Raw genomic sequence first — 27,461 nt, 5'->3', positions numbered from 1 at the left:
CCCAAGCTCCGGGAAGATCTGCCCGCATCCAGCCTGCCAGGGGTGTGCGTAACCTGCCTCCACTAACGTACCTGTTCCATGAGCATACCACAGTACTTTAGGACCACGATTAGACCCCACCAAGGTCGGCGATGGCCCCCAAGGGACTGCCAGGATTCAGAAGATAATCTGGAACCAGAGGTCTCTCTCTCCAACACACAGGTAAAAGTGCACACACATTCAAGCAAGATTAAAAGAAGAGGATCTTCGAGAAGGAATCCTGACCTCCGGGCTAACGTCAACCAAGAGAAAACAAGGAAGGACACGGGCTTCCCCGCAGCCGCCAAGCAGACCTGTTTCAGGGTTGTCACCACTTGTTTCCCAGGACTTGTGTCATGTCCTTCACTGTGCCCGAGAGGAAAGCGGGGCACAGCGATGCTGACACAGAGCAAAGAGCAAAGACAAAGATGCTGTAACTTTTAGAATTCAGGTCTGTGTTTCTTGTCTGTGTCCAAGAGTCAAATTTCCCTGCGTTCAGCACCGTGAGCTGAGCCTCTCCACCTTTCCTGCACTGTTCTGAAATGTCACACCGGTAAGAAAAAAAGGAAAGCAAGAACACACTAATCCTCGGATTTGGACAGGCCAAGGCTGGTCACAGGTCTGTCCCCACAGTCCCACAAAGTTTTAGGTAATTCCTGTAACTTACTGTAAGGCTTGGATTTCTAAAATTGCACAGACACAAGACTATTATGCACACGACTGTTACATAAAGCAAGACGACCTCTGTCCAGCTGCGCTCAGACATCTATCGGCAGCGGCTCTGGCGTGAGCTAGTCCGCCGTGAAAGGCCTGCGCTTGTGATCCGCCCCCACTGATCTCCACCAGCAAATCCCCAAAGATTGATAGTTCAACCCCGTTAAACTTGCAGGAGGCCCTGCCCAACAGCTGTGGCTGACTCCTGCCACCAGGTGGGGGAGCTGAGCCATCTGCTGCCCCCAGCCATCCTGCAGGGCTCCCAGGTACACATTTCATCTCCTTTGCGGGGAGCAAAGAGGAGGTCTGAAAGGTGAGTTAGGGACGGGCCTCAATAAGGCTCAAGTTTTCATTTTTCAAATGCCAGCCTGGGCACCTGCGAATAACCATTTCCGATCAGGGCTGCCAGTGCTCTGTGGACCGGACCACAGAGGCACAGAAATTCCTCTTTCCATAAAAAATGTCCAGGAGACCAGGAAAGCAGACTAGGTGTGTCCCACTGTCCCCGGCCTGATTCTGAGCCATCCGTCCTTTTGCCGACTGCTGCATCTCCTCTCTCTCCTGGTTTTCCTTCTACCTCTTGAGCTGTTCTTCTTAGTCTCATTTATGGGCATTTTGCATCCAATTAGACCAAAAAATAGTGAGATTTCGTCCTTGCTCTTTTTCTCTTCTCACTCCTTGAACAGCATCTACCATCCCCTAAACACTCACAGCTCCCAAACTTGTATTTCCAGCACAGAGTCCCACCCTGAGCTCCACACTGGAAATACCCCACCGCGACATCCACAGGAACCTCAAATTCAACATGTGCAAATCTGAACTCACCTCCCCATAAATCTGATCCTCCTTTTTAAGTCCTTCCCTCAGATTGGCATTTTTACCCAATCACCCAGTTTTCTAAGCCAGATAAGTGGAGTCACAGCCTCTTTCTCCTCTAACTCCTCATATCTAATAAGCTGCAAGTGGTGTTGACACCTCTAGCTCCTTCTCTCCACCTTCACTGCTGTCGTTTTAGTTCGGGTCTTTACCTCACCTCTCTGCCACTCTCTTTTCTGCAGCCCCCCCTCCAGACTCATCCAATCCAGAAACTGTGTTGACTCCTTCCTCATCAAATTCACCCCGCTGGCCTCCGGGTCCTGTAAATTCTACTGCCTTCATCTTTCTTGACACCGTCCCCTCAAATCCATTCCCATTGCCAGGACCACAGTCTAGGCACCCCCATTTCCCATCCCCATGTCCATCGTGTAACAGTTTCTAACTGGCCCTGCAGATCCATCCCCAGCCTTTGCCAGTCTGTCCTTCAATCTGCGCCAAGAGCTACCTCTCCGAAGTGTCACCTCTGCTCCAGAGCTTTCATCTGGGCTCCCCAATGCCTTTTGGAAAAAGGTCGCACTTAGCATAGCACTAAGGACCAAACTGGTCTTACCTGGAACCTCCTCTCAAACTCATGACTTGCCATGTTTCCTTGGTCGCTGTCCCGTCCAGGCACCCACCCCAAAGGACTGGGCGTCCCCTTGCTCTCCTGTCAGATCATGTTCTATGGCCATCGCCACTAATAAGTCAGCACCGTCACAGTTTCCTGGACCATATTCACCTCAGGCTAAATATGCCCAGGAGTCAGGACAGCAAGTGTGGGAGGGACGAGATCCTTGTTTCAGCATTACGTCCCGTAGAGTCAGAACATTGCATGGTCCCTTCCACAACCCGCTCTCAGAATTTCCCCTGGAGATGGGTTTGGAGGATCTCATTTCCCCTTCAGTGTCTTTCCCGTTGCCATGCCAGGTCAATGCAAAAAACAATGATATAAACTCTATTTCCTCTAAGTTAGAATTCTCCTTATGACTAGTGAGGCTGGCCTGAGAGCTGGCCCTGATGCAGGCTTTAGCTAACAAGTTACACTGATGATGGTCCAAGGAACCAAGCTCTGATTTTGTTCAACTCCAGATGGTGGAAGTTAAAGAGAAGCATCAGGAGAGTTTGATACTTTCCTCCAAGGAGACAACAGCCATCATTTCTGTGGATCTAGGATGTTAAAGGCACAACCAGCCTCATAGTGAGACCACTGTCTAAGGAGTAAACTTAAGCAAACATAACTTAAAGGATACATGCCCAGGATGACAGCTTCAAGGCATTTGATAGGCAAGGACTCTCGAGTCATTTCTTTCGCTGTTTCCATCAACCTGTAGGATAGAGCACAGCAAAGGATCTCAGGACTTATTTACTGATGCAGGTGGTCTGTCAGTCCATCATCATGCCCATCTCCGCACCAGGCACCATGCAGGAATACGGAGGGAAAGGAAGAACTCACCTCGCAGGAGAGGGCCAAAGCACATCTGCTCTCAGCACAACCCAAATCCTAAATTCTCCGCCCCTCTCTCTTCAAGAGCTAGTTCCTGGATGTTAGTGCCCATATCCCATAGCCTCCTCCCACATGCCCCAGGACAAGGAGCATGACACAAAGCAAGTAAAGGCGGCCACAGGAAACAAATTTCATGGGCCTCCCCCGAGCCCTGTTAGATAGAGTTAGTCTCCACCACTGAGTCTAGCTGTCAGAGTGGCCGCACCCCAGCCCCACCTCCAACATGGCCCTAGGCAACCCCCATTCTCCACCCCGACAGACTAGGTAGGATATCTGAGCCCTGAGATGCAGGGTGGGAGCGTAGGAGGAGTTGGCAGCTCTCAGGCAGGAGAGAGGTCACCTTGCCCGCAGATCATGCACCACTTACCCACTCAGAGGTCTCATTTTCCTAATTTCAAAGAACTGGGTCCCTGTATGATTGTATCTGTGTGAAGTATGTAAAGGGAAAGTGACAGAAAACTCCGAAGGTCCCAGGAATCCAGCAGAGGAAGCTATGCATTGATTTCTCAGTAGGATGAGGAAGTAGGGACTTTCCAGATAGTGTCCAGTAGCCAGAGGTAGTCGACAGCCTCTGACTCCTCACTGTCCTGCCCTGGAAACTTAACTTCTAACTTAGGCCTCAAAGCACACTGGACCTTTATAATAGCTACTTTCAATCTGCTCTGGATTCTGGTTAGTTGAATACATGTCTTAATTTACCAACTAGACTACAAGCTATTTGAGAGTTGAGACCATTTATTTATCATCTTCATATCACCCATAAAGCTTGGCACCAGCCAACATATTCCAGTTAGCAAATATTATTAAATGAATGGGAGATGGGTGGACAGATGCATGAATAAATGTGTGGATGGGTGGAAGGGTAAGTGGATAGATGGATGGATAGATAAATGGATAGATTAAAGGAAGGAAGGATGAATGTAATTGATGGAATGGAAGGGCAGATGGATGGATGGAAAGCTGACTGGCTGTATGGATAGACAGAAGGGTGGGTGGGTGGGTGGATGGATGGATGGATGGATGGATGGATGGATGGATGGATGGATGAAATAGAAGAAATGGAAGGATGATGGATAGAAGGGTAGATGTATGGCAATAGGGTTTCTCAGTAGCACACAGACTCTGCAACAGAGCTTACTGTGGAGACATCGCTTTCATGTTACGCCTGACCTGACACTTGACATTGATTACTAAACCTGAGAAGATGACAACATTATCCACAACCTGGGATTTAGCTGGATACCAAGAAGGTCTCAGGGACTGACAAGCCTGCACCAGGTCACCCTGAAGGACACCAAAGATTCCCTGATGTCATGCTCTCTGAGAGTGGATCTTAATTTTTCAGAGCCTAAAGAAAAGTTGCTTTGCATGTTTCCCTATCCTGCCTCAAACAAAATCCCATAGGAAAGTGCATATTGGGAAGGTGCCGATGAAACATGAACTGGTATCCCAGATGCAGTGGGTGTATGAGATTAGATGTGTGCCCCCACCAACAGTGGTAGAGGCAATGCAGAAGGTGGGTGACGCCGACCACCTAAAGACACTGCACGCTCTCCTGAGAACAGCTGGGATTCCCACTCAGACACGAGCACATATAACAACCACCTGAGGAGCTTGTTACAAGCAGATTCTGGTCTTCACTCCTGAAGATTCTGATTTCAGGTCATGGTTTTAACCCTAGATGCCATTCAGAGTCACGCCATCTTAGATGGCTGAATTAGAAGTTCCAGGGTAAGGGCCAGCAGCTGATTTGAACAAGCTCACCAGCAGTCTGGAAATCACTGGCATGGCCATAAGGATAACCAGGAACAAATTCAGGCTTGCCCAGCTTTTAAAAAATACAACATACGAACCCCTGGAAATAAAAGAGAAAAATGAGGAGCTACTTATTCTCACTGTAAAGTTATTTTTTCATTTTATTTAATTATTTTACTGTACCAAAGGTTTCACTCAAACAATGAGATTCCTGGTATATTTAAAGTAGAATTCAATTGGCAAAAGAATCAAGGTATATGCCCAACTTTCTCTGTTTATATATATATATGTAGTTTATATATCTAATGCGTAATGTCAGACAAACCTATAATAAAATAATAATAAATTACCTGGCCATCTTTTCTCTGTTACTAACAGTTAGTAGCCCCTGAAAGCGAGCCGGGGGTAATGCTTTCTATTAACACCACCTTCGGAGTAAGAGACTCACTGAGCCCAAGTCCACCCTCAGAAGGCTCCTCCCACGCAGAGCTCAGGAGGCACCTCTTTCCAGAACCCCAGACAAGATCAGCACTCTTGGTAGCCAATGATCTGAGGCTGTCAGAAGGAAAGGCAGGATTTGTCCTCTCATATCCCCACTGCCAGCCAAGCACATCTACAGTCAGGGCTGGCCCTAAGCTGTCCCCATACTCTAGCACCAGTCACTGTGTTCAGAACAAAGCAGTAGGAAGTCCCAAGGAACTAAATAAATGTAAGAAGGCAGAATGAAAGGCCACACTCTGCTTTCTTTGTGTGGCGGCCCTAGTGGCCAGGTGACAGGGAGCATGGTCCTAGCAGCCTGCTGATGCTTTCCCTTCTCTGCCCTCTCTACAGTCAGTGATCTAGGTCAGTGGCCATCACAACTCATCAGAGAAGAGAAAATAAATTTAAAAAGCAGATCCTTCAGGACAACAGTGAAAACTTGGCTGAGAACGTGCTGTGGGGTTTATAGGAGAAAGGGCAGATGATGTATAAGGCACACGCAGATTTGCCCCCATCGGTGCATTTCCAGCCAGGTTCACTCTCTTTAACCCCTGGCCAGTGGTCCTTGTGAAGACCATGTCTTAGGCAGAAATGGGGAGCCACTCTAATTTCTATCACTTTCTGGAATATTCTGTGAGGTCTCGGTCACATCCAGAAAGGCTCAGCTCTTGGGGTCCAGGTCTTCTACCCTGGCAGCAGTTTGTGCTCCCGGACCACATGGGGCTCCCCATGTGAAGTTTCAGCTGGGGGGTCAGCACGCCAGATAGCTATCCCGCGGCTGGGGCTGTCTGCTCCACGCCTAGAGGCTGGCGCTGCCTTCTCCCTGGAATACTGCTTTAGGATTCCACTGGGAAGACGCCATGTAGGGGAGTTCATAATCTGTCACGTGAGAACTGAGAGGCTAATCAAGTAACCTGCCTACCCAAAAGAGAGGGAACTGGTGTTATTCCCGGCTGGTGGTACCCATCCCATCAGGGAAGTCACAGAAATCCACAGGAAAGATTCTTGCCTATAGCACCAAGAGGAGGGGCCGCTTCTGGGGCTTGTGGACATGTGTCAGTACCCCATGAAATCCTTTCTGCTTAGTTCTTTGAGGAGGAAGGACAGAGGTCAGTAGAGGCTTGATCTCCAGGACAATGCGCTGAGGGCCTAGGGCGGTGGCAGCTGCCTCTGCAGGGAGTCTGATGCTGGCTTAGTTCTGAGAAGCTACTGACTTGCTTGGGCAAACAGCCTGTCCCTCTCATGTACACCTCTGCCTGCCCAGCTCCCATCTGACTCCTATTCCTGATAAAACACCAGAAGCGGCCAGCAGGCCATCCGCCTCGGCCCCTTTGTTCTACAGTGCTGCTCATGTGGGCCCTCAGAGCTGATCTAATCCTGACTGCACATGACCTGAGGACAGTGGCGGAGAAAAGAACCACAGTCTGGCTGGTCTGAATGCAGTCTGGATCCACAGGGCTGCTCGGCCATTCCTCAAGCTCAAGCGAGGGGAGAGGGCCCCCATCCCGAAGCCCCACTCGTTCATGCAGAATGGAGCAAGGCCACCAGTCTGGTTGGCTGGGGGGCCAAAGGCAAGTGGGCCTCATGGAGATTATGAGTGGTCAGGATGAATGCAAAAAGTGAGAGGAAAGAAAAGAAACGGAAGAATGAAGAGAGAGAAAGAAAGACAGTAAAGGAAGAGAGGAGGGAAAGACGACCAGAAGGAGAAGGTGGAGAAAGAGGAGGAGGCTCAAGGTGGCCCCCCACTGCCTCACTGCCCTCTTGCTGTCCCGCCTAAAGGGAGAAGGGTCTGATCATCGCAATTACATCCTCTATGATCACTCCTTCTAGGCTCTCACGTAGGAACATCCCTCCATGCCCGCCCTCACCAACCTTAGAGAGCACTTGCTGACCAGCTGGGGACAGACATGCCACCCAAGCTTGCGATCACCACGTCTGTCCCCTGGCTGGGTCTGCTCAGACCCTGGTTGGAAGGATACTGTAGTGTCTTCATGTAGTTCTGGACTGCCTGGAGCCAGTCTGGGATGGTCATCGACAGCCTGTAGTTTGGAACCTGGGGCACTGAAGGCTGCAGAGAAGTAGAGAGAGACCTTTTTATCAAGGAGATGCTCTGAGGGCCAGGGCCTGGGGACAGGCCTAGGGCTGAGACCACTAGAGAGCTGCTCCTGAGAGCAGGTGGGCACCCTGGCATGGTCACCTGCTAAGCGGTGCCTCCTGAACAAGGTCCTCCCCACACCCGTGAGTCTCTGCTGAAAGTCTCCCTCGGCATTCCATCTACACACACTCGGCCCTAGGTCACAGTGGCTCTCTAAGGCCGTCTGTGTCATGTGAGTGTAAACACAGCCAGCCTCCCCACGGGAGCCTCAGCAGGACCACATCCTATAGTATCCCCACAATCCCCAAACCCCTGAGCATGGGCCAGGATGTTGGCAGAGGTGCACCATTAAGCCTCGCACTTACTGCACGTCTACACCTTCTGCTGCATTGCATGGCTGGCGTGACCTATTGTACGTGCTCCACTCCAGGGCGCCACTAAATACAGGGCGAATGGTGCCCAGAAGAAATGCAGCATGGCACCAGGGCTGCCATTTCTCCTCATCACCACGCTCTGCAATGCCCACCGAGTCCTCTCCCCGAGGCTGGCCCCAAATGAATTAGGAACAATTCCCCTCTTGCCTCGACTCTTCCCAGCTACGTGCAGCTCCTCTGACTCATGAGCCCGTCTCAGCCTTTTACCCCTCACGGCTGCTCAATTGCCTCCTTGTTTCCTAGTCTGCCGCTTAGTCGACACTCACTGAGTGTCTGCACAGCATTCGGGGAAGAGAAAGGAGCAATGCAGGCAAGGACAGGGAGGGGGCGGTAAACGCCTCTGGTCTGGAACTTCGAGCTAAGACACCTCTCGACTCTGAGCAGCACCGCCAACGGTCCACGAGCGAGAACAAGCCGGGGCTGCCCACCAGACCGCTGCGGGGAAGCGAGGGGCGGTTTCTGCTTTATTCCCCTATGTGGCCGTCTCTTTACCTTGCCTCTCTGGTGGGGTGGGGCTGTTGGGGACAGAGACACTCAGCCCACGTGGGTCTTTGGCCGCTGCGGTACTGCTGTCAGGATGGAGAGAGGAGGCTCCTCCAGGCTTACTCTGCTTAGGGAGGAGCAGAAGGGGCCTCGGGACAGATTAGCTCTATCCCAGGAGGAGACGAAAGGGAGGCCCCGGGCATTTAGGGCTTAACTGATGGACGATGAAGCTGCTGATGAACAGACATGGGGATGGTGCTGAGCAGCATGGCTGGGCACCAGAGCTCTCCAGACCCCCGGGCTCGGGCCCCACAGTGAAGCTGCAGGGCGGCTACCCCCTCCCCCAGCCTGAGAGGGGTGGGGGGGCTCCCACACCCCTACACCCTGTGCTGCGCGCTGCATTTACTTAAAATGCCACCTCTCAGTGCCTGTTCTCTCGTCTTTGAAACTTCCTACTGCCCCTTCGACAGAAAGGAAACTAGTCACACTTCCCACTTCACAGCCAAGGTGCCGTGTGTGTGTGTGTGTGTGTGTGTGTGTGTGTGTGTGTGTGTGTGTGTGTCTATACGTGTGAATGTAAGAGTGTGTGCGCACACACACAGCTGTTCTGTGAACTACATTTGATTACAACATATCAACTCAACTCACATTCTTGCCTAGAAGAGTCATTTTTGGGAGCAAAATGTTCTAATTTGAACATTTGCTCAACTGCCACCCCCAGCAAGTCAAAATATGAAGAGTATCCTTTGTTTTCTGCCCTAACAAACACCAGGAAGTATCTGGCTTGTCTTTTTTTTTTTTTTTTTTTTTTTTTTGCAGTAACATCCACTGATCTACCCAAACATGGAATTCTGTGTAAGAATGTTCCAGAGATTTTCCAGAGAAGTGAGGAGACAGGGGAGATGTGGACGAATATCTCCTCAGCACCCCCTGTGTCGCAAGCTCTAGAGCAGGTACAAAGGGGAAGGGGACACAGACATAGAGGAAGGGAGGGAGGAGATGACACAGTTCATTAAGGCACGAGCATATTTCTACAAGAAAAGTGCTGTTGGTATCTATTTAACAGAAAATTTGGTAAGCATGGGGAAATGCCCCATAAAATCACAGGCCGCCAGAGGCAGGGCGTCATTGGCCAGAGCCCTGAGGTGGCCAGAGTGACAGGGTTCTGAGTCAGCTATGGGGGCTGACCCCCGAATTATTTTGATTCTCCCAAGCCCAGCAGAGACCACAAGAGCCGGATGATGGAGTAAGAGTCAGGAGGCAGCTGGTCCTTAGACTAGCAGCCCTGTGGCGCCCAAGGGCTTTTAAAAACAGCTGCCTGGTTACCTCAGCCCCTGCAGAGAGTGAGTGCAGGAGCTGCGGCCACATTCCCCAAACCCCAGCTGGGGCCACATTCCCCAAACCCCAGCTGGGGAGCAGAGCCGTGGTGGAGAGAGGAGCTGAGACCGCTGAGGGGGTGATGTCATCTGCCACCACTCACCCCGACTGGGGCTCAGGCTGCGGCTCAGCTCCCAACCAGCCCCTCGGGCTGCCAGTGCCCCCACAGGACCATGGACTGTTAACCAGGTGGGCTCCTTGGGGTGTGATTACGCATCCCACACAACAAGGTTTGAGATCCTGCTCTGTCACCTGCTGGCTGAAGACCCTGGTCAAGCTGCATGAGCTCTCTAAGCCTTCATTTCCTTCGTGATGAAAGAGGAGAATATCATCTACTTCAAGCCTTCTGGGCTGGTTACGAGGATTAGATGACCTAATGTATAAAGCAGACAACTTGGGGCCCGGCGCTCGGTGCTCTTTAAGTGTTAGCTGTGTTATTATTGACCAGCAGTGTGTTTTCAGGGGTCTAGAATGGGGAAGCCTGAAAGGTCTTCCCTTTCCCGCAACTGGAAAACAGAACTGGCAGAGCCTGAGTCCCTGGACACGGGGAGCATCACGAAGACGCCTTCTCACGCCCAAAAAAGAGGATGAAAACATCCACTTATCCCTGAGACCATGAGTTAATCTTCTTAAGTCATGAAGAGTTCACACAAAGTGATAAGAAAACTCTTGAGGCCGCAAAGAAAAAAATGGCCCCAAAAGGTGTAAGCAACCCAAGTGTCTGACCACAGATAAATGGATAAATAAAACGGGGTGAATACACACAATGAAATATCATTCAGCCATAAAAAGCAAGGATATTTGACACATGCTACAATATGGATAAATTTCAAAGACCTTATCCTAGGCGAAATAAGCTGGTCACAAAGGACAAATATTGTAGGACTCTTCTTATATGAGGTTCGTACAGTAGTCAAATTCATAGAGACAGAAAGAAGGGTGGTTGCCAGGGGCTGAAGGAGGAGAAATGGGGAGTTAGTGTTTAATGAATACAAAGTCCCAGCTGGAGAGGAAGAGAAGATTCTGGAAATGGAAGGCGGTGATGTTGCACAACAACGTGAACGTACTTACTGCACAGAACTGTACATTTAAAAAATGGTTAAAATGGCAAATTATACGTTACGTATATTTTACCACAATTTCTAAAATGGCCATGAAAAGACAATTTACAAAAGGAGATATGCAATAGGGAATAAATGTTTGAAAAAATTATTCAAGCTCCCTGATAGTTTAAGAAGTATAAATTAAAGCAAAATATCATTTTTCACCTCTCCAACTAGCAGAGATATTCCGATATGTAGATACTCAGTGTTGGTGAGGGTGCTCTCAGACAGCAGGTTAGGAACATAAATTGGTACCTTTTTATGAAGATCCCAGGGCACCCTCCTTTTGTTTTCTCCCTGTTGGGGGTCCTGAAAGTCCCTCATGTTATTTTTCTGCCCTATTTCACCTGAAACTCTAACCGAGCTTTTCCATGGACCCTCTCCTCGAAGTTCCTGCCTCATGCCACCTGCATCCAGCCCCCTCAGGCCACAGCCCAGCTGATGAAGGCAGAATCTAGAGGGCCCTCTCCACACAGGCACTGTGCCTATGGCCAGGGGGTGGGGGTCTTGGGGATGGGGTTGTAGAAGGAGAGAGTGAAGGGGACAGGAAACTGGTTATTCAAGAACAATGAAACAAACCACAGGCAAGGCTTTTGTAGACGAGCTCTCTTTCACTCCATTCTTGCCAAACACAATGACCTGTCAGAAGAATGCAAGGGGAAGGGATGGGGATGGACACAAGTGTGTATCATCACCATGACATCACCATGTGGGAGAGAAGGGGGAAGCCAGAAGGGAGCCAGGGAGGCAGCGAGAGCCCCTGGCATCAGGAATCTTTGATAAGAAAGAACAAGGAGAAAGCAACGCCTTTCGCTGTCCCTGCTCTGAAAAGTACACTGGGCGGGCACCAGGCAGGAGAATCTCCTGAGGCAACCTGGAGAGCACGGAACATCACTCATGAGCCCAGGACGGGCCCCAGGCCTCTGCACCAGGGGCAGCCAGGAATCCGTGGATAGTGGCCTGGTACAGAGGCCCAGGGGTCACAAACTCCGGAGGAGCAGCAAGAACAGACGAATGCAGGACGGGGGAGGAGGGAGCTGCCAGAGTGAACCAGCAGGGGGCAGGAGTGGAGCCCTGACTGCAGCAAAGCCTCACCCCACAGCACTCACACTTCACTGGGGCAAAGCTGAATCCTCTAATGCGAATTACTTACCATTTGAGATCAACGTGAGCACAAGGCACAAGAATGTGAGGTCTGCAAGAAACGACCCCAGCGTGGGCACCTCTCTGCCCCACACTTCCATCCTCCATCATCCTCCAACTGACTGGAGTTGCTTTCTTGTACTATCCCTGAGAAACACTGGCCTTCACCTAGTTAATTGTGAACTTCAGACCCAGTAACCAGAGGCCACAAATTTAAGAGGATTGTAGAGCAGGTGGGTCCCCTCCCCCCTAGGTGGGAGCTCCTGGACCTTCGGGCAGAACTTAACCATGGCTGCTAACAGAATGTTTAGCAGTCAAAGGACGTGTCAATCAGGCCTCCTCTTAGGCCTGTCGCATCTTCCCCTGTCCACTTCCTTGCCAAATTCAACTACCAGAAATGCTTAATCTCCCTGAAACTCTCCAACCCTTCCACCATGACAGACCACTCTTCTTCTGGGCAAAGTCCTCAGTAAGACATTGATTTGGTTAAAGGAGCAAAGAACTTGGCCCAAGATGGAACAGTCTGCCAAGCCGAGTGCAAGAATAGCCCCTGAATCAGACAGGAGTGGCCCCTGGAAACGAGAGCTTTTGAACTTGTCCCCATCTCAGAGCCTATGTAGGGGTCAGTTTGGGGAATGTCGGGACCAGAGAGACAGGCAGATGCCATGATGGGGTTGGGGATGGAGAACTAACCATATAATGCAACGTAAGAGAGAGAGAGAGATATTAAGTTCTTAGGTTCAAAAAGCCAGTGTCCAGGTTAAGCTGGGCTTGTCCTGGCTTGGCCGGAGTTTGCGTGTGACCTTCAGGTCACAATGTGATGTGGCCACTTTATAAAAAAAGGGGCCCCTCTTTTTTAAGAATACAGCATCCAGCCGCGGTAGTGGAAGTATCAAGTACAAGTCTCAGGAAATAGTGATCTGTGTCCTCAGCTGCTCAGACAACATTTAGAATATTGTGTTTCATATGTGCTAATTTTAGGGGATTAATTGATGACAAACTAGCGATTATTCTAGAAAGAGGACGAGGAGAGTGAGTTGATCAGGGAACTATGACACATAATAAAAGGTTAAAGGAGTTACCTGCGGACGAAGAAGACTAAAGGAAGATGCAGATTGGCAGTGTCACAGCTCTGAGGAATGCACCTCTAGCGTCACACAGACATGTCTAGTGTCATGCGGGTCAGAATTAGAGACCTGAGACTCAAGGGTCAGAACATCATGGGATTTGAGAGTGAGAAAGAACTTTACATGAAGTCTGGTCTACTCTCATTTTAAAGATAAGAAAGCTGAAGCCAAGGATTTTAAGTGAGTAATCAAGGCCACAGGCTAGAGGTAACAACACAGCCAGAACTGAAATTCAGTCCCTTCTTTACTCCAAGAGCTCCATCTCATGACGTTCAAAGGGAGTTGTGAGTAGCAAAGGACGTCGACACATGCTGCCCTGGTGCAAAGGGCGACACAAGTATCAGTGGTGACTTGTGACTAGGTGGGGAGAAGGAGGATTTCTGTTCAGTCCAAGAGTTTCTCACCAATCAAATCTGGCCAGGCCTGGGACCAGCTGCCCTGTGAGACAATGAGCTGCTCCCCCGTCCCCTGCCCGTTCCCAGGAGGTCTTCAGAAAGAGGAAGGAATTCTGCTGAGAGGTGGGAAACTGGTCTCCACCAGCACATACAGTCCCTGATTCCCATAAAGAAAGGGGGTCCCCACACAAAAGATTGGGAGACCGATGAAGCCACAATGGTCAGTGCTGAGGGCGTTGAGTTAGAAAAGCAGCACAGGACAGTAGGAAAAGGCCCCTGTCCCCTGTGGCCACCTCTCTTCCAGGTTTAAGGGCTTCCATCTCCTCCTTACGTAAGAAAAGACTCACTTAAGTAAGGACAAGTCCAGAAGTCAGAGTGGCAGGCCAGGACCAGTGCTGTTCTGATGCTCAAGGAAGACTCGATAAGGGTTATAACGGCTGACACTAAAGCAGGCAAGACTGTGTTGGGCACAGTGAAGATTTACTTGACCAGCAGAGTAATAAAACACAGCTACTGATTGCAGCAGGATGCTTACTGGCTCTGTCACTTCCCCCAAGGGCACGTACAGCTTCCTGGCCTGCAGTGCTCAGATGCTCAGGTCACCAGATGCTCCAGGTTAGGGACTCAACCAGATGGCCTTCCAAGTCTCAGGTCTGGCATTCCTAGACCAGCCCAAGAATTTTCTCAGCCATGCTAGTGTCCCCAGGGTGCAGGGGAAACCATCTGCCATGCTACAAGCCCCCCCCCCAGATTCTGCAGCATTTCTCCCCCACTTTGCATTTTGATGTTTCATATAGCGACCACTGCACATCTCCCTCCCTTTGTTTTTCTAAGTTATCCTTGGCCACCAAACCAAATCAGCTCACTGGCTTTTCTCCAAGGTAGAAAGTTTCACTCGTGAGCCTCTCTCTCTGTCCAGTGAGACTAATTCATCACGTCTGGAAAGTCCCTTTTAAAGCTATAGCCCAAACTCCATTTTCTTCTTGGAGCCCAGATAAGCCAGAAAAAGAGAGAATTCACTGTTTCGCAAGTTTCAGAGGTGAAAGTCACCGTCATTAAAAAAAGAAAAAAAAAAAAATTGGCAAAAAGTCTAGAAATGATTCACGCTGAGAAGTCTGACTGGTTGAGTGCAAATTCATTCACAGCCTAATAAATCATTTCCAAGGGGGGGGCGGGGGAACCAAGAGACTCCAGACAGGAAAAGCAGGATGGGACCCCCTAGGGGCCTATGCATTCTTGGCATGGCTGGTGCTACAGTTCTTGCTGAAGGAGGGTGGACATGGGGGTGAGTAAATAAATAAGACTTTGGCTCGAGATTCAAAGAAACCTTGGCACAACCTGACCTTACAGTCCCAGGACAGCAAGCACCCACCTCCCCCTCCCCCATTTCTAAGGCTTCCAAGGCAAATATCTCAATAAAGCAAAGGGGGTGGGGCTGTGGAGAAGGCCGGGGAGTAAAAGGGAGTTTGTAGCAGGACCAGAAAATGAAAATTGCCTCTATTTGCTCCGTACAGGCTGAAATGGTCCCGTCAATGCCCACCCCACCCCCTCCTTGGAAGACACTGACCTTTGCCAAGAAGGTGGCGTTCCTGATAGCGCCCACCATTTCTCCCCCCTTGGGGTGCACCTTGGCCACGTGCATCCACATGCGCTCCCAGGTGTGGCTGTCGATGGGGAAGCCGCTCTTGTTAACGTGAAACAGCACCCCGCCGTCTTTGTCCTCCTCCTCCGAGCCCCCGCTGGTGGCGAGGCTCACGGGCCGCGCGTGGCTGCTCCGGGACCGGGTGCCTTTGGCGCCTTTGGGGTGGGGGCAGCGGTGAGTGTCGGCCGCGGAGCCGGTCATGTTGGGGCCGAAGCCGGGAGGGCGGGGCGGGGGGGTGTGTGCGTGCGAGCGCGGCGCGGGGATCAGCGCCCCGCGGGGGCCGCCGCCTCCATGCCTCGCGCTGCCGCAGGACGCGCCAAGGGGGAGCGGCGGCCGGAGCTCCGCGTACGGACCGTGCCTGAAATCAGTGGAGACACAGCACACACCGCGGTAAGTGGACACCCGGAGGAACCACGTCCAACGGCGGTAGGGCCTCGGAGTGTCCCCACGTCACTCTCCCCCAGCGCTGACAGACCCCCCTCCCCCCCATCCGCTTTCACCCAGGAATGGAATACGAGCTTCCAGCCCTGCAATTACCTCGAAAGGCGACTGGACCTTTGCCACAGAGCTTCACGCACACCTAAACACCGGGAGGGAAATAAAGGAACGTGGAGGATGCGGAGTGGACCGGGTAGGGGGAAGACAGGCAGTTCGTGCAGCGTGAAGGAACGGGAGGTCCCCGCAAGGCTCCACACAGTGCTTGGTCGCCAGGGGTCGGCGCGAGGGCGCAGAAGCAGCCTGGGTTTGCAAAGGCGGCCGCGTGTCTTCAAGGAAGCCCTCCCAGAGCTCCGAGGCTCCCGTGCACATAGCCCCACCCGCCCCCGTCCCCCGAGTTCCCGCGCCAAGCACCCGGGGGGACAGGCTGCAGGCGTGGCGCGGGAAGGGCGCCGCAGCTCCGGGACCCTACCTCGGGGCGCTCGGCCTCATTGCTGCGGCGCCTCTCGGGGAGGCGGGGGCTGCTGCTGCTGGGCCTGGGGCTGGGGCTGCTGGGGCTGCTGCGACCGTCCCCTCATTCCATGTCCCATTCTCGAATGTTATTCTGTGACATATAACCGAGTCACCCGGGCAGCCGCCGATGTTCCGAACGCATCCATTGGCCACCGCAACAAAGAGGGGCGGGTCCGGGACTCGGGACTCTACAACCCGGAGCTCCGCGATGCTCTGATTGGCTCCGCAGGTTCCCGGGCGGGAGGGGAGAGGAGTAGGGGGAGCTGCGCCGCCACGCGAAATCCGATCGCTGTCGTGCCCTGGGAGCCCCTCGGGGCTGGAGCGTTTGTCCTAGGGACTTAAGACAGAGTTTCCCAGGAGTCGTGGTGCTGTGAAGGTTTGCAACCGTGGGAAGCAGAAGAGAGGTAAAGTCACCAGAGAAGTGATCCTGAGGTAGAGGAAAGCTTGTCGTTAGAATATCATTCCCTGAGGAAGGCTGGACACAGTCACCTGCCGCTACCAGGGGACGATGGATGGGTCAAGCAGGGGTTGCCCACATGAAGGAACAAAACTAAATCTTTTTTTTTTTTTTTAAAAGTTCACATTACAAATTCCCCAAAACTAACAAGGGGGCACAGGCATGTGTCTTCTGACACTAGTCATGATTAATAAAGTCCATTTAAACCCACACTGATATGCAACACTAAACCCTGGGAGGTCAGCCAGCCCTGACAGTTCTGTCACAGCTGCAGAATTAGAGGCAGGGATGAAAAGCTGCTTCAAAGCCATGGTGAAGTGGGAGACCCTTCCACACTCTCTACTAAAAGACCTTTTCTTTAAAGGCCTTCCCGCCCTCTCTCATCCCCCACACCACCCCCCCGCCTCCGCCTTAAAGAGGAGCACAGTGCGGTGGGAAGACCACCAGACTACTGACCCGACAGCTGACTCTAAGTCCAGGTTTGTCACTTGGCTAAGCCGTGTGACCCGGAGCAAGCCACTTGCCTGTTCTGGGCCTTAACTTCTCTTTCTGAAAAGAGGAGAGCAGACCCCCCACTCTCCGAGGTCTGTTCTGACTCTAAGGTTCTGTGATTCTCTGACTTCCTCTCTCATGGGCACTTAGGGACCTGGCCATAATATCCTTTCTCTTTAAACTCCAAGCCAGCACGCCAGCTTTGAGAGAGTGAAGCAGTTGTGATAGCAATGCTAAGTTAAGCTAGAATTAAGAATGCAATTGACAAAGACCACTGATGACATCAGTTTCTGGAACTTCCCTTCAATGGGAGGGGGTGGTGAGGGACCAGTACCAGCAGAGGCCCCTGGAGTGTAGCTGAGAGCCAGGACTTGGATGAGGAGACCTTGACTCTGGACCTGTCCTGCATGACTGCAGACAGAGCCCATGCCTAGGATCTTATAAATTCAGTAATAAGAATAATAACTTAGGTCCACAGAGACAAAGGAAATGGGCTCATTCTGGAAATTACCTGAATAATTCAAGTGGAATAAGTACACCTAAAAAACATCAGGAAATTGAAAAAAAAAACAAACTATCTTCTCACCATGTAATTGCCTCAGTTTTCATTTCCTGATAAAAAGAAAACATGCCTCGGCGTGCGATGCATTTTCTCATCTCGAACATCCTTCCTCCCTCTTTCCTCACTCATCTCTCAGATTGGTCCCTTTCTCCACACTTGCCTGGAGTTTCAACTCCAGGAGACTAAGATTTCAGCGTGAAGATCTGTGTGCAGAGGATGGGAATTTGTCCTCACAATCCCTCGGGAGAAAACTGAGCTCTAAAAGCTCAAGTGATCGGACCAGTTGGTGAACATCGAAGAATGTCTGGCAAGTGTCACCTTCCCTGGTATCAATTCCCAGTGTCCCCACTCAGGCCAAGTCTAAACAACTACTATTACCCTGTTAAACCAAGGCCTGGATCCTGCTTTGCCGGAATGAAAATCCCAAGGAACAGAGTAGGTTATCAGTTCATCATCTTGCCCCAGGCACGTCAGGACTCCCTGACAGTTCAGGGAAAAACTGTGGTTGTTCATGTCCAATATTCCATCTGTCTGTTCTCCTCTTCTGTTTTCCTCTTCCCTGGTGGTGGGGTGCAGTGGGGAGCCAAGTGACATGAAGAGAACTGTGAGATTTGGCTGCTTTTCCCAAAAGCCTTCTGAAGTGAACTGTGCTGTCCTGTCCCAGTGAAGGGATTCTTTTTGGAATTCTTTTGCATTTTAGAGTTGTGCTAGTTGCATGGACCGGCCGACTCTGTTCTTCCTTTCCTTGTGTTCAAATGAATGCGTAGATGAACCCAGGCCGGACAGATTATGGGTTTTGAAAGTTCAGGTAGTTAGTAAGAGTGACATAGCCATATGTGCACATAATGGGACAGAGCCAACTTGTGATTTGAACAGGGACACCTGGTAACTACATGCTCAGCCTCTGAGAGCATAGTCACTTCTATTCATTGGCATAACAACTGGTATAGCAGAGATGTGTAGTGGGGAGGTTTGGAACAGAAAAAACTGAGTTTAAGTAGCATCTTATTTTTCAGTGCCAGCTTTTGTTCCGATCATTTTTCTAGCTCCAGCACTCGTTGATGTTAATAACCTATTAATGAGCGTATCAGACGCATCTTATGTGCCTCCTCACACTGGCTAGACCTTGTCTTTCTACTGGTTCCACAGCTACCTTCACAGCCAATTAAATCTGTGCAGCTCAGCCACCAGGGACTGACTAGTCACTGGCCCAGCCAAGTTCTTCTTGGCTGCTGCTGCACAGCCAGGCTGGCCAGCCACATGTCTGGAATTCTGACCCCTCCACTACTTCTGGACTCAGAGGAAATGCCACACTACAGGATGTGGCTTCTAAGCAGCCATCAAAGGGGCAGGATGATGCATCGAAGGAAATTAATTCCCTATGGGGAGCATTTTGACCAATGAGAAACAGGAGATGGGAGGGAGCTGGGCAGATACATTCTCTTTCCTTCCCCTGTTCTATGGACTGTTTGGAGTCATGGTTTTCCAGCACAGCCTGTCTGAGCAGACATACCTACTGAGGACCCTGCCATGGTTCTTTGATGCTGGTCGTAAAGCACTTACCTGCCTGATAACACAGCACCTGGCATTGCATCTCATCCTGGCCTACCCCATGTCCCCTTTCACTCTCTTGCTACTGTCTCAATCAGATTTCATCTTTGCTTCAGATTCTGTTTCCTAGGGAAACTGAGCTCAGACAATTGGTTCCACCAGTGGCTCTAGAAAGCAACTACTCAGGATGGATTTTGGCATTGTATTACCTACCTGTCTGTAATCAACAGAGATCCCTTTGCTGGTGATAAGAGAGGTGGTAATAACTCTGATATATAATAACCACAGCTTTCACTTGTATTTCATTGGGGTGCATTGATTGGGTGGAGAGCAAGACATCGGGAGATCAAGTAGCGGTGGCACTCACTCAGTTTGGAAATAATGATAATTATAAGGTACCAGAGACCTTGGAAACAAACAATGACAGGCTCAGAGCAGCTAATTACCAACTCATGGAATGCTCTGGAAGCCAGAGCGCCTCCATGGCAACTTTAAGAGAGAGATTTACTTCCTGCCACCATAGGATAGGTTTAAAATCAAGCCCAGGACCTGGTCACAAGGCAGTAGAACTGCAAAGGACACTAAAGGCACAGTCTTCACAGGCTTCCATGGCAAAGTCAGACCCTGATGGGGAGAGCAGGCCCCTGAGACCTGGGATAGGGATGTCCGTCCTGATGGATGAGCATCTTGACCCTTCAAATCCTCTGGATGCTCCGGCCCAGAAAGACTCCCTTCTCCACGGCTTGTTCTTCTCAAGACCTGACCCTGCCACTTATCGCCTCCACCAATACCCAGAGTCAATTGTAGCACAGCCCACACTGGGAAGAAAAAGCCCTGCTCCAAAGCCTACCTGCCAAACATATCTGCAGGACTTGGCACTGTGTACTGGCAGGAAGTGTGGAAATGCGTGTGGGAGCGGATCTCGATGTTATATTTGGGGGCAGGAGTGAAGCAGAAAGCTCAGTGGGGAAAATTCACTGATTCATGGAGACTCATATAAAACTCAGGATTTAACGTTTTAGCCAAGATGCCTGGAGCTTGTCCCAATAGTTTGCTGGGGTGTCTGAAGCCTGGTCTCAACAATGGCCTATAATAAACCAAGTGGAGAAGCAGAGGTGTATGATGAATGGCTCAAGACCCCACCACCTGGCTAGTTCCCTGCGCTGGCCCAGAGGACATTCCCTTCACTAAGGCAATAAAGACGGCACTAGTAAGAAGGCCTTTTGAGCAGTCGATAGTGGCTCTTCTCGTGGTCCGGGGTTGATGGTGGAGGGAGGGTACTGTGTAACTATTAGCGAAAATGACAAAGATCTCACCATTGCAGAAGCCAGGTGGGACCACTTAGTCATACAGGACAAAGTAGACATACCACAATGGACAGCAAGGTGGAGGAGCCATCTGGCGACTTCCTCTGAAAGGACTCCTACTGTGGTAATAGATAATGGCATTCCCAAGGGAAAGATATGCACATGATTTATTGTCCAAATTGAGCTACTATTGAGAGTGAAAAGGGGTGATAGTAAGGATTACATGGGGACAATTGGTATGCACCAGGACCATCCCAGTCAAACTGACACCTGTAGTCACCCTACCAAGGGTGAGACAGATGAGCTGCCAATTAGGGTGTTGCTTGATCTGTATGATCAGAAAGAATAACTGGTGAGCAGAAGGCTGACTTCAGTCACCATGGTGAAAAACTGTAGACCCTCACCTAATTTCCAAACCTAAGCCAGATCTGGCCCAAGGCTATTGCCATCACTGAGTGACCCAACTGGCTGACTACAAAAACTGACGCTGAGCCCTCCACACAGCAGCATTCTTCAGGGAAGCCAGGTAACCACCTGGTGACTGCTAAATTTACATTGCATCTTCTGCCTTGGACAGGGCAGTGACTTAACCGCAAGGAACGTAAACACCATATATGGGTGTGCCTTCTCTGCCCACAGGGCTTCAGGCAGTACCACCATCTGAGAGCTTCTAGACTACCTTATCCATTGACATGTTACTCCAGATGACGTGTCCTCGGAATAAGTGACCCATTTTATGGTGAAGGAGGGGGCAAGAATGGGCTCCTGACTGTGGTTTACTGGTTTTACCATGTATCCCATGCCCAGAAGTGGCTGGCCTGATAATAGAGTGGGAAAGCCTGCTGAAACTCGGTTAAATCAAAACCAGAGGACGACACTTTGCAGGGCTGTGGCACAGTCCTCCGGGTTGTGATGTGCTTTGAACTGTGCTTTTGAACCAGTTATTCTTTCTGATTATAATGACCAATATGTGGTACTAATCCCCAATAGCTAGAAGGAATGAATCCAGGAACTAGGGGAAGTAGAAGCGGCACCTTTTACTGTTATAGCCAGTGACTCGCTTGAGGAATTTGGGCTTTTTGTCCCTGCAACTTTGGACTCTGTTATGTGAGAGGTTCTGGTTTCCACGGAGATAGCTCTGCCAGGGTACACGGATGGTAAGGTTCCACCGATTGGGAAGCTGAGACTGCACTGGTCACTTAAGGCCAGCGGGCAGAGAAAGGAGTTAAAGTATCTTAATGCTAATTCCCTCCAGGAGCCTGGATGGCTCCTCCTGGATTGCAGGGAGCCCAGGGGATTCACTGGGATATCTCCTAGTACTTCCGTGCCTGGTAAAGCAATGATTTTTCAATGACAGCAATTACAATTCAGTAAGAGCCATTCAGCTAAGAGCTTCAAACCCTCTCCCAGGTATGTAGATCACCCAATCAGGTAACCAACCTAGATAAACCAGCTGACGTGCTGGACAAGAGTGAGGGAAATCTAGAATGGGTGGCGGAGAAGGGAGATGATGAATGTCAGTTACAGCCTTGGGACCAGCTCTAGCAGCTCGAATCAAGCTGACTGTATCTTGACTCATTGGCCCTCTTCCCTTAGGTTTTCTAGGAGATTGTAACTGACCACAACCTTGAAATAGGGTGAGGGCATTTTATTCTTAAAAGAAAGAAAAAGAATGGTGGCTCCGTATTCTGATAAGGACTCATATATAATAGAAGGTCATGCCTTCCACCCTGGAAGGGGCAGCGATTTGTCTCTACCAGAATCCATATATATACCATATATGGACTTGCTTTCATTGTCCACTGGACTTCAATCAGCACCACCATCGAAGACATACAGAATGTCTCATCCGTTGACGTTACCCCATACACCTTTTCTGGTTGATGAATGAGTAGACCGTATTGGACATATCTTATGATGCCTTCTCAGGTTCCTTTGGTCTTAATTGCTACTGCAGCTTGCACAGTTTCACTGCCTAGGCCTTTCTCTTTGGTTACTTGTATATGGATAGCCAGGCCTACCAGCTGGTAAATGTATTCCTGGCTCCTCCTACTACGTTTAGACTTGGGTGAAATACCATACAATAGGATGTGAAATCTGGCTTCCAAATGGCCACCAAAGAGGCTGAGTGATATAATTACCCAGAGGCATAGGTGTTAACTCCCTGTGGGGCAACTGGTGGGAAACATCAAATGGAAGGTTTATGAGGATATATTCCCTCACCTGCGCCATCGTTGGATTTCTCTGAGGCACAGTTTCTCCATACTGCCTGCCCAGAGACTTGCCACATGGTCAGGTGCTCACGTCTGCTAAGCAACCTGCTTTGTCACTTCGAGATTCGGTTAAAGCAGAGACGGGAGTAGAAACCCATCCCCTTGAATTGCTTCCCTTTCTCGGCTTCGCTTCTCTTTTTTTTAACTCTTCCTGTTGTGAGTTAACACCCCTCGAATAAAGCATCAGCACTTAATCCTCGCTCCCAGCTATTTTTAGGGCAGAAGTTCTTCAAACTTTAAATCACCAAGGCTGTTCATTAAAATGTAGATTCAGAGTCAGTAGGTCTGGGGTGAGGACTGGGATTCCACGTTTCTAACAAGCTCCCCCATGATGCTGTTCATTGAGGATACACTTTGAGAAGCAAGTTCTAGGGAACCTGGGTAAAGACATAGCCTTAGGGGGGAAAAAGTTGGAAAAAAATCCAAGTGAGTTAATGATCTAAATGTGAAAAGCAATTTAAAAAATGTAGAGGAAAATATACGCAAATGATGCAGGATAGAGAGTTTATCAGGCAGAATTCTTCAGCCATCACCCACTCTCACCAGCAAAATGAATGTTTACTGGAGAGCTTATTTCTGCCAAATGGATGTTTAGTGCAGAGCCTATTTCCTTCCTCTGTTTTGTCGTGAATCAACGCCTCACATTGATTGAATGTGGTGAATGTGGTGAATGTGACTGGTGAAATCCAGGTCACTTGTTTGTGCCCTACCTGCAAAGAAAATCGAAGAGGAAGCTTTCTAGATTTTATCCTAGGGGAAAAAAAGATTCACATGGTGGGAAATTGCACAGACATAACAAGAGTGTTCAAAAGAGGCTACACAATTCTGAAACTATTTTAGATATCTGATAGGATTAAGCAAATGAATAAACATATTGATATTGTTGGGAGACAGCGTTCTCACTATAGAAGCAGAAACATACAAATATGGAAACAAAAAAGAACCCTCTACAATGAACTGGAGTTATAGGTATTGATGTGAATTCATTATTTCTAAAATATGTGTATGCGTATGTAAAATGTACATATATATGCACGCGTACATGTATTACGTATTTACATTTACTAGCACCATCTGCCGAAGGATGCCCCTGTGGCAGTGAACACACCAAGAACTCATATCTTGGTATCTAACTACCATTCCCCACCTAAAGGAATCAAGGATCCTTGGTGAAATGGCCAGTTCCATGGCTGGTGCAGGGTAAACACAAGGTGAACCCAGAATATCCTGTTATGTCAGAAAATAATTGCTTAAAAAAATGATGAGAGCATTTCACAAAGACACCAGGACAAAGAGCCAACTTGAAGGGGCTCCCACTGGTCAAATCTGGGACAGTTTGAGCACAACATAGTTAACTACAGTAGTGAATTACAAACCACTGGAAAAATAGGAATCCATGAATCCATATTGATTATGAATAGATAAATGGGGAAGAAGAGGAGACTCTTGCTTACAGTAGAATGTGAATGTGGAAAAAGTACTAGGCTTAGAAAATCATTTTGCAACCTTAATAGTAAAGATTATTTCGGCAAGAGTCACGGATGGATGCTAAGTCTAGAGGGGACATTTTGATGATGAGCAAGATATCAGCATTGTCTTAAAGTGTCTTCCTCCAGATCGCTTATTAGTTTCAAGGGAAAAAATAGTAACCATTCAGTAGAGTAATTACACAAACCTTGACCAGGTGGTCAAAAGTAACATCACCAATGATGGGCAGATGGACATCATGTGTCTCCAGATGCGATGTCCTGGAAAGGACACAACATCCCCTGTGTACTATTCTGGCTGAGAATCCATAACATGAATCTGATCATGAAGAAATATCAGACCAATCCAAAATACGAAAACTAATGTAAACACTGTATATTTTTTCAACTTTAATGTAATAAGTAACAAAGAAAATCTGTGAAAATGTTACAGATTAAAGGCTAAAGAGACATGACTAGTAAATGTGTTATCTGATCATAAACTAGATCTTGACCTGCAGGAAAACAAATATGGTGTAAATGATATTATTGGGTCAATTGACCAAACTGGAATACAGATGTTTAATTAGGTAAAAGTATTGTGCCCGTATTACCTTTACTGCAGTTAGTAATTGTACCGTAGTGACGTAGGAGAACGTCATGATTCTTAGGAAACATAGACTGAAGTTACAGGATAAAAAGGCCATGATATTTGCAACTTACTCTCGGATAGTTCAGAAAAAACCTACTGTGTGTGTGCGTCTGTGTGCATCTGTGTACAGAGAGAAAAATGATAAAGGAAATAAGGTAAAATGTTAACGGTAGATGAATCTGGGTAAAGGGCATATGGGCATTCTTTGCCACGTTTATTCTTGCCATGTTTCTGTAAGTTTGAAATTATTTGCACGTAAAAGGTTTTAAAAATCAGGGAGAACTGAATAACTTCTGAAAACATAATGTCTACTATAATAGCCTTGTGAAATTGGTATTATTATTTCCATTTTACAAAAAAAGAAACAAGTTTAAAAAGGTTAGGTGACTTGCATAAGATGACGCAATTAGTGTCAAACTGAGACTTAAACCTTGATTCTCTTAATTCAACTCCCCTTCCCTTCCCTTCCTTTTTTTGTAATAGCAAGAAGAACACGGATCTAAATCGTAATCACAAGCAATGCTTAGGCATTATGATGAAAAACTTTTGTTGTCCTGATGCTTCACACTCTTACCTCCCAGGGAAGTCCCTTGAATTTCAGGTCTGTTTGTTTTTCTAACCTATCCCTTAGAGAGGGGATGTCAGGGAAGGGGGAGCGTGGAGGAGAATTAGAAACAATAAGACCAAGACCAGGGGAGCTGCTGGTGGAAGGACCACGGTGAGGCCTGGGTGCCCCACTGGCAGCAGCAGGGCCTGGACAATGTCCTTCCTGCCAGGTTTAGGGCACTAAGGTGTTTTGAGGACAGTTGGCGAGAGACAGCAGACATTTAAGACTTTCTTGGATTGCAGCTACTTTTTGCCCAGAGAAGAGGCTCATCTGCTGTAAAATTCCTGCCCTCTCTTACAATGACAGCCTTCAGGGAGAAACCTGCTGTCCCCTATTTGACAGAGCAGGTGGATCTCTGTGCCTGCCCCTTCCTAGGAAAGCAAATGTCCTCATCACTCAGGCTGCTGTAACAAAAATGCCAGAGACTAAATGGCTAATAAACAACAAACATTTCTCACAGTTCCGGAGTCTGGCACATCGAAGTTCCAAGTGCTGTCAGATTCAGTGTCTGATTCATAGATGGCTATCTTTCCTCTGTGCCCTCACATGATGGAAGGGACAAAGACACTCTCTGGGATGTCATATAAGGGCACTAATCCCATTCATGAAGGCTCCACCCTCATGACCCAACCACCTCCTAAAGGCCCACCTCCTAATATATCTCATAAGGGCTTAGGGTTTAAAATACAAGCTTTGGAGGAACGCAAACATTCAGTCTCCAGCAGCTACCGTCTTGTAGATTCTTGGATTTGGCATCTGGGGGGCTTTCCTGAGAGTCAGACGGGAGCAATTGCTCAGATGCCTCAAGATCATTGGGGTTATGTGAGGAAGCTGTCTTTTGGGCTCTCTGGCATTTGGGGAAGATGAATATGAAGCAAGTTTAACAAGGTAGCATCTGTGTCCCAAAAGAAAATGGGAACACACCGACCCAGGCCTGTGAAGTCTGCTGAATGAGACCTAAAGCAGTTGCTATGGAGACACAGTTGGGATCAGACGGAGCTACGCTGGGAGTTTCCAAAGGTCCGGGAACCCACGTGATAGGAAGGGAGCCGCATCTGCTAATCTTCGTTCTGCCTGTAACATCCTGGGTGAGGCAGGTACTTGGCGAATACCATAAAGTATGTATTATGAATATTCACAGAAATTGGAGTTGGACAATCATTCCTGACCACTGACCGGTTTTTCTGGATTCAGATCTCTCTACTTTCCCTTGAAAAACTGTGTACGGATCCGGTTCCAGCTACATCAGTCAGGGGCCAAGCAGGTGGACCTCTCAAAAAGGTTTAATTGAAATATATTTTTGAAGGGCCTATTGACAGAGGCATCAGCAGAGTGAAGGGAACCACAGAGGATGGCGAGGGACGCAGGATCGGGGACCTGGAAGCCATTGCCGGCTCTGGGCCTGAAGGAGCTAGGTGAGGGCAGGAGATGGGAGCCCAGTCCACCGAGGGCAGCGTCCTGGGCAGTGATTAGGGGCAAACAGAGATGACGAGTGTACTTTGATGTTCAGGCCCGGGCATAGGCCCCAGTGGCCTCCAGGGGAATTTCACACACACGGAGATGAAAGGGAAAGATAGGTAAGATGTAACGAGGACTTAACACACGCGGGAACACAAGGCACTCGTGTATCCAGACCATGAGCAGAAGCACCTTCAGAGGTTGATGTCTTCCTGCGTGAACTGAAAAGAGAGTGTGAGCCCAAGGTTGTGTGGGGAGGTGTTTCGACTTTCCTTGAGGAGAGGACCAATGGATTGACAGTCTCCCTTTTGGTTCCCTGAGTGTCCAGTTTGGGGAAAGAAGTCAGCATTAGAAACATGCCGACAGGTCTTCCTTACTTAGCTGTAATGCTTTCCTCGGCCTCGTGAAAGACAACAGCTGGTCGAGTAGCAGGGTAGGTGCCCATGACAGACGTATCTTTTCGCTGAATAAGCATTGCAAAATGCCAGAGAGGAACCCCACACCCTCAATGTTGGCACATGTTATTGCTAGCATTTACAGTGGACTCTTGAACAACATGGGTT

At 49.1% G+C, this 27,461-nt stretch overlaps 1 protein-coding gene across 2 annotated transcripts in view; it reads right to left on the bottom strand.

Annotated features, from left to right (window-relative positions):
• Nucleotides 1-15,354, bottom strand: part of VASH2 (vasohibin 2) — a 34,348-nt gene extending 18,994 nt beyond the window's left edge. The window contains exons 1-4 of one of the 2 annotated variants that reach the window (XM_023533226.1): nucleotides 15,051-15,354; nucleotides 7,306-7,394; nucleotides 3,459-3,515; nucleotides 2,838-2,912 (exon numbers count right to left, since the gene is read on the bottom strand). In XM_023533226.1, the coding sequence (XP_023388994.1) occupies nucleotides 2,838-2,912; nucleotides 3,459-3,515; nucleotides 7,306-7,394; nucleotides 15,051-15,326 (497 nt within the window). In that variant the 5' untranslated portion in view covers nucleotides 15,327-15,354. The remainder of the gene's footprint in view (nucleotides 1-2,837; nucleotides 2,913-3,458; nucleotides 3,516-7,305; nucleotides 7,395-15,050) is intronic. The other variant, XM_023533227.1, reaches the window with a different exon arrangement.
• Nucleotides 15,355-27,461: the final 12,107 nt, after the last annotated feature.

This window comes from Pteropus vampyrus, unplaced genomic scaffold (assembly GCF_000151845.1).
Source record: "Pteropus vampyrus isolate Shadow unplaced genomic scaffold, Pvam_2.0 Scaffold98, whole genome shotgun sequence".
In the NCBI taxonomy this organism is placed as follows: Eukaryota; Metazoa; Chordata; class Mammalia; order Chiroptera; family Pteropodidae; genus Pteropus; species Pteropus vampyrus.
The sequence above is the reverse complement of the archived record's forward strand: the minus strand, read 5'-3'. Positions and strand labels throughout refer to the sequence as shown.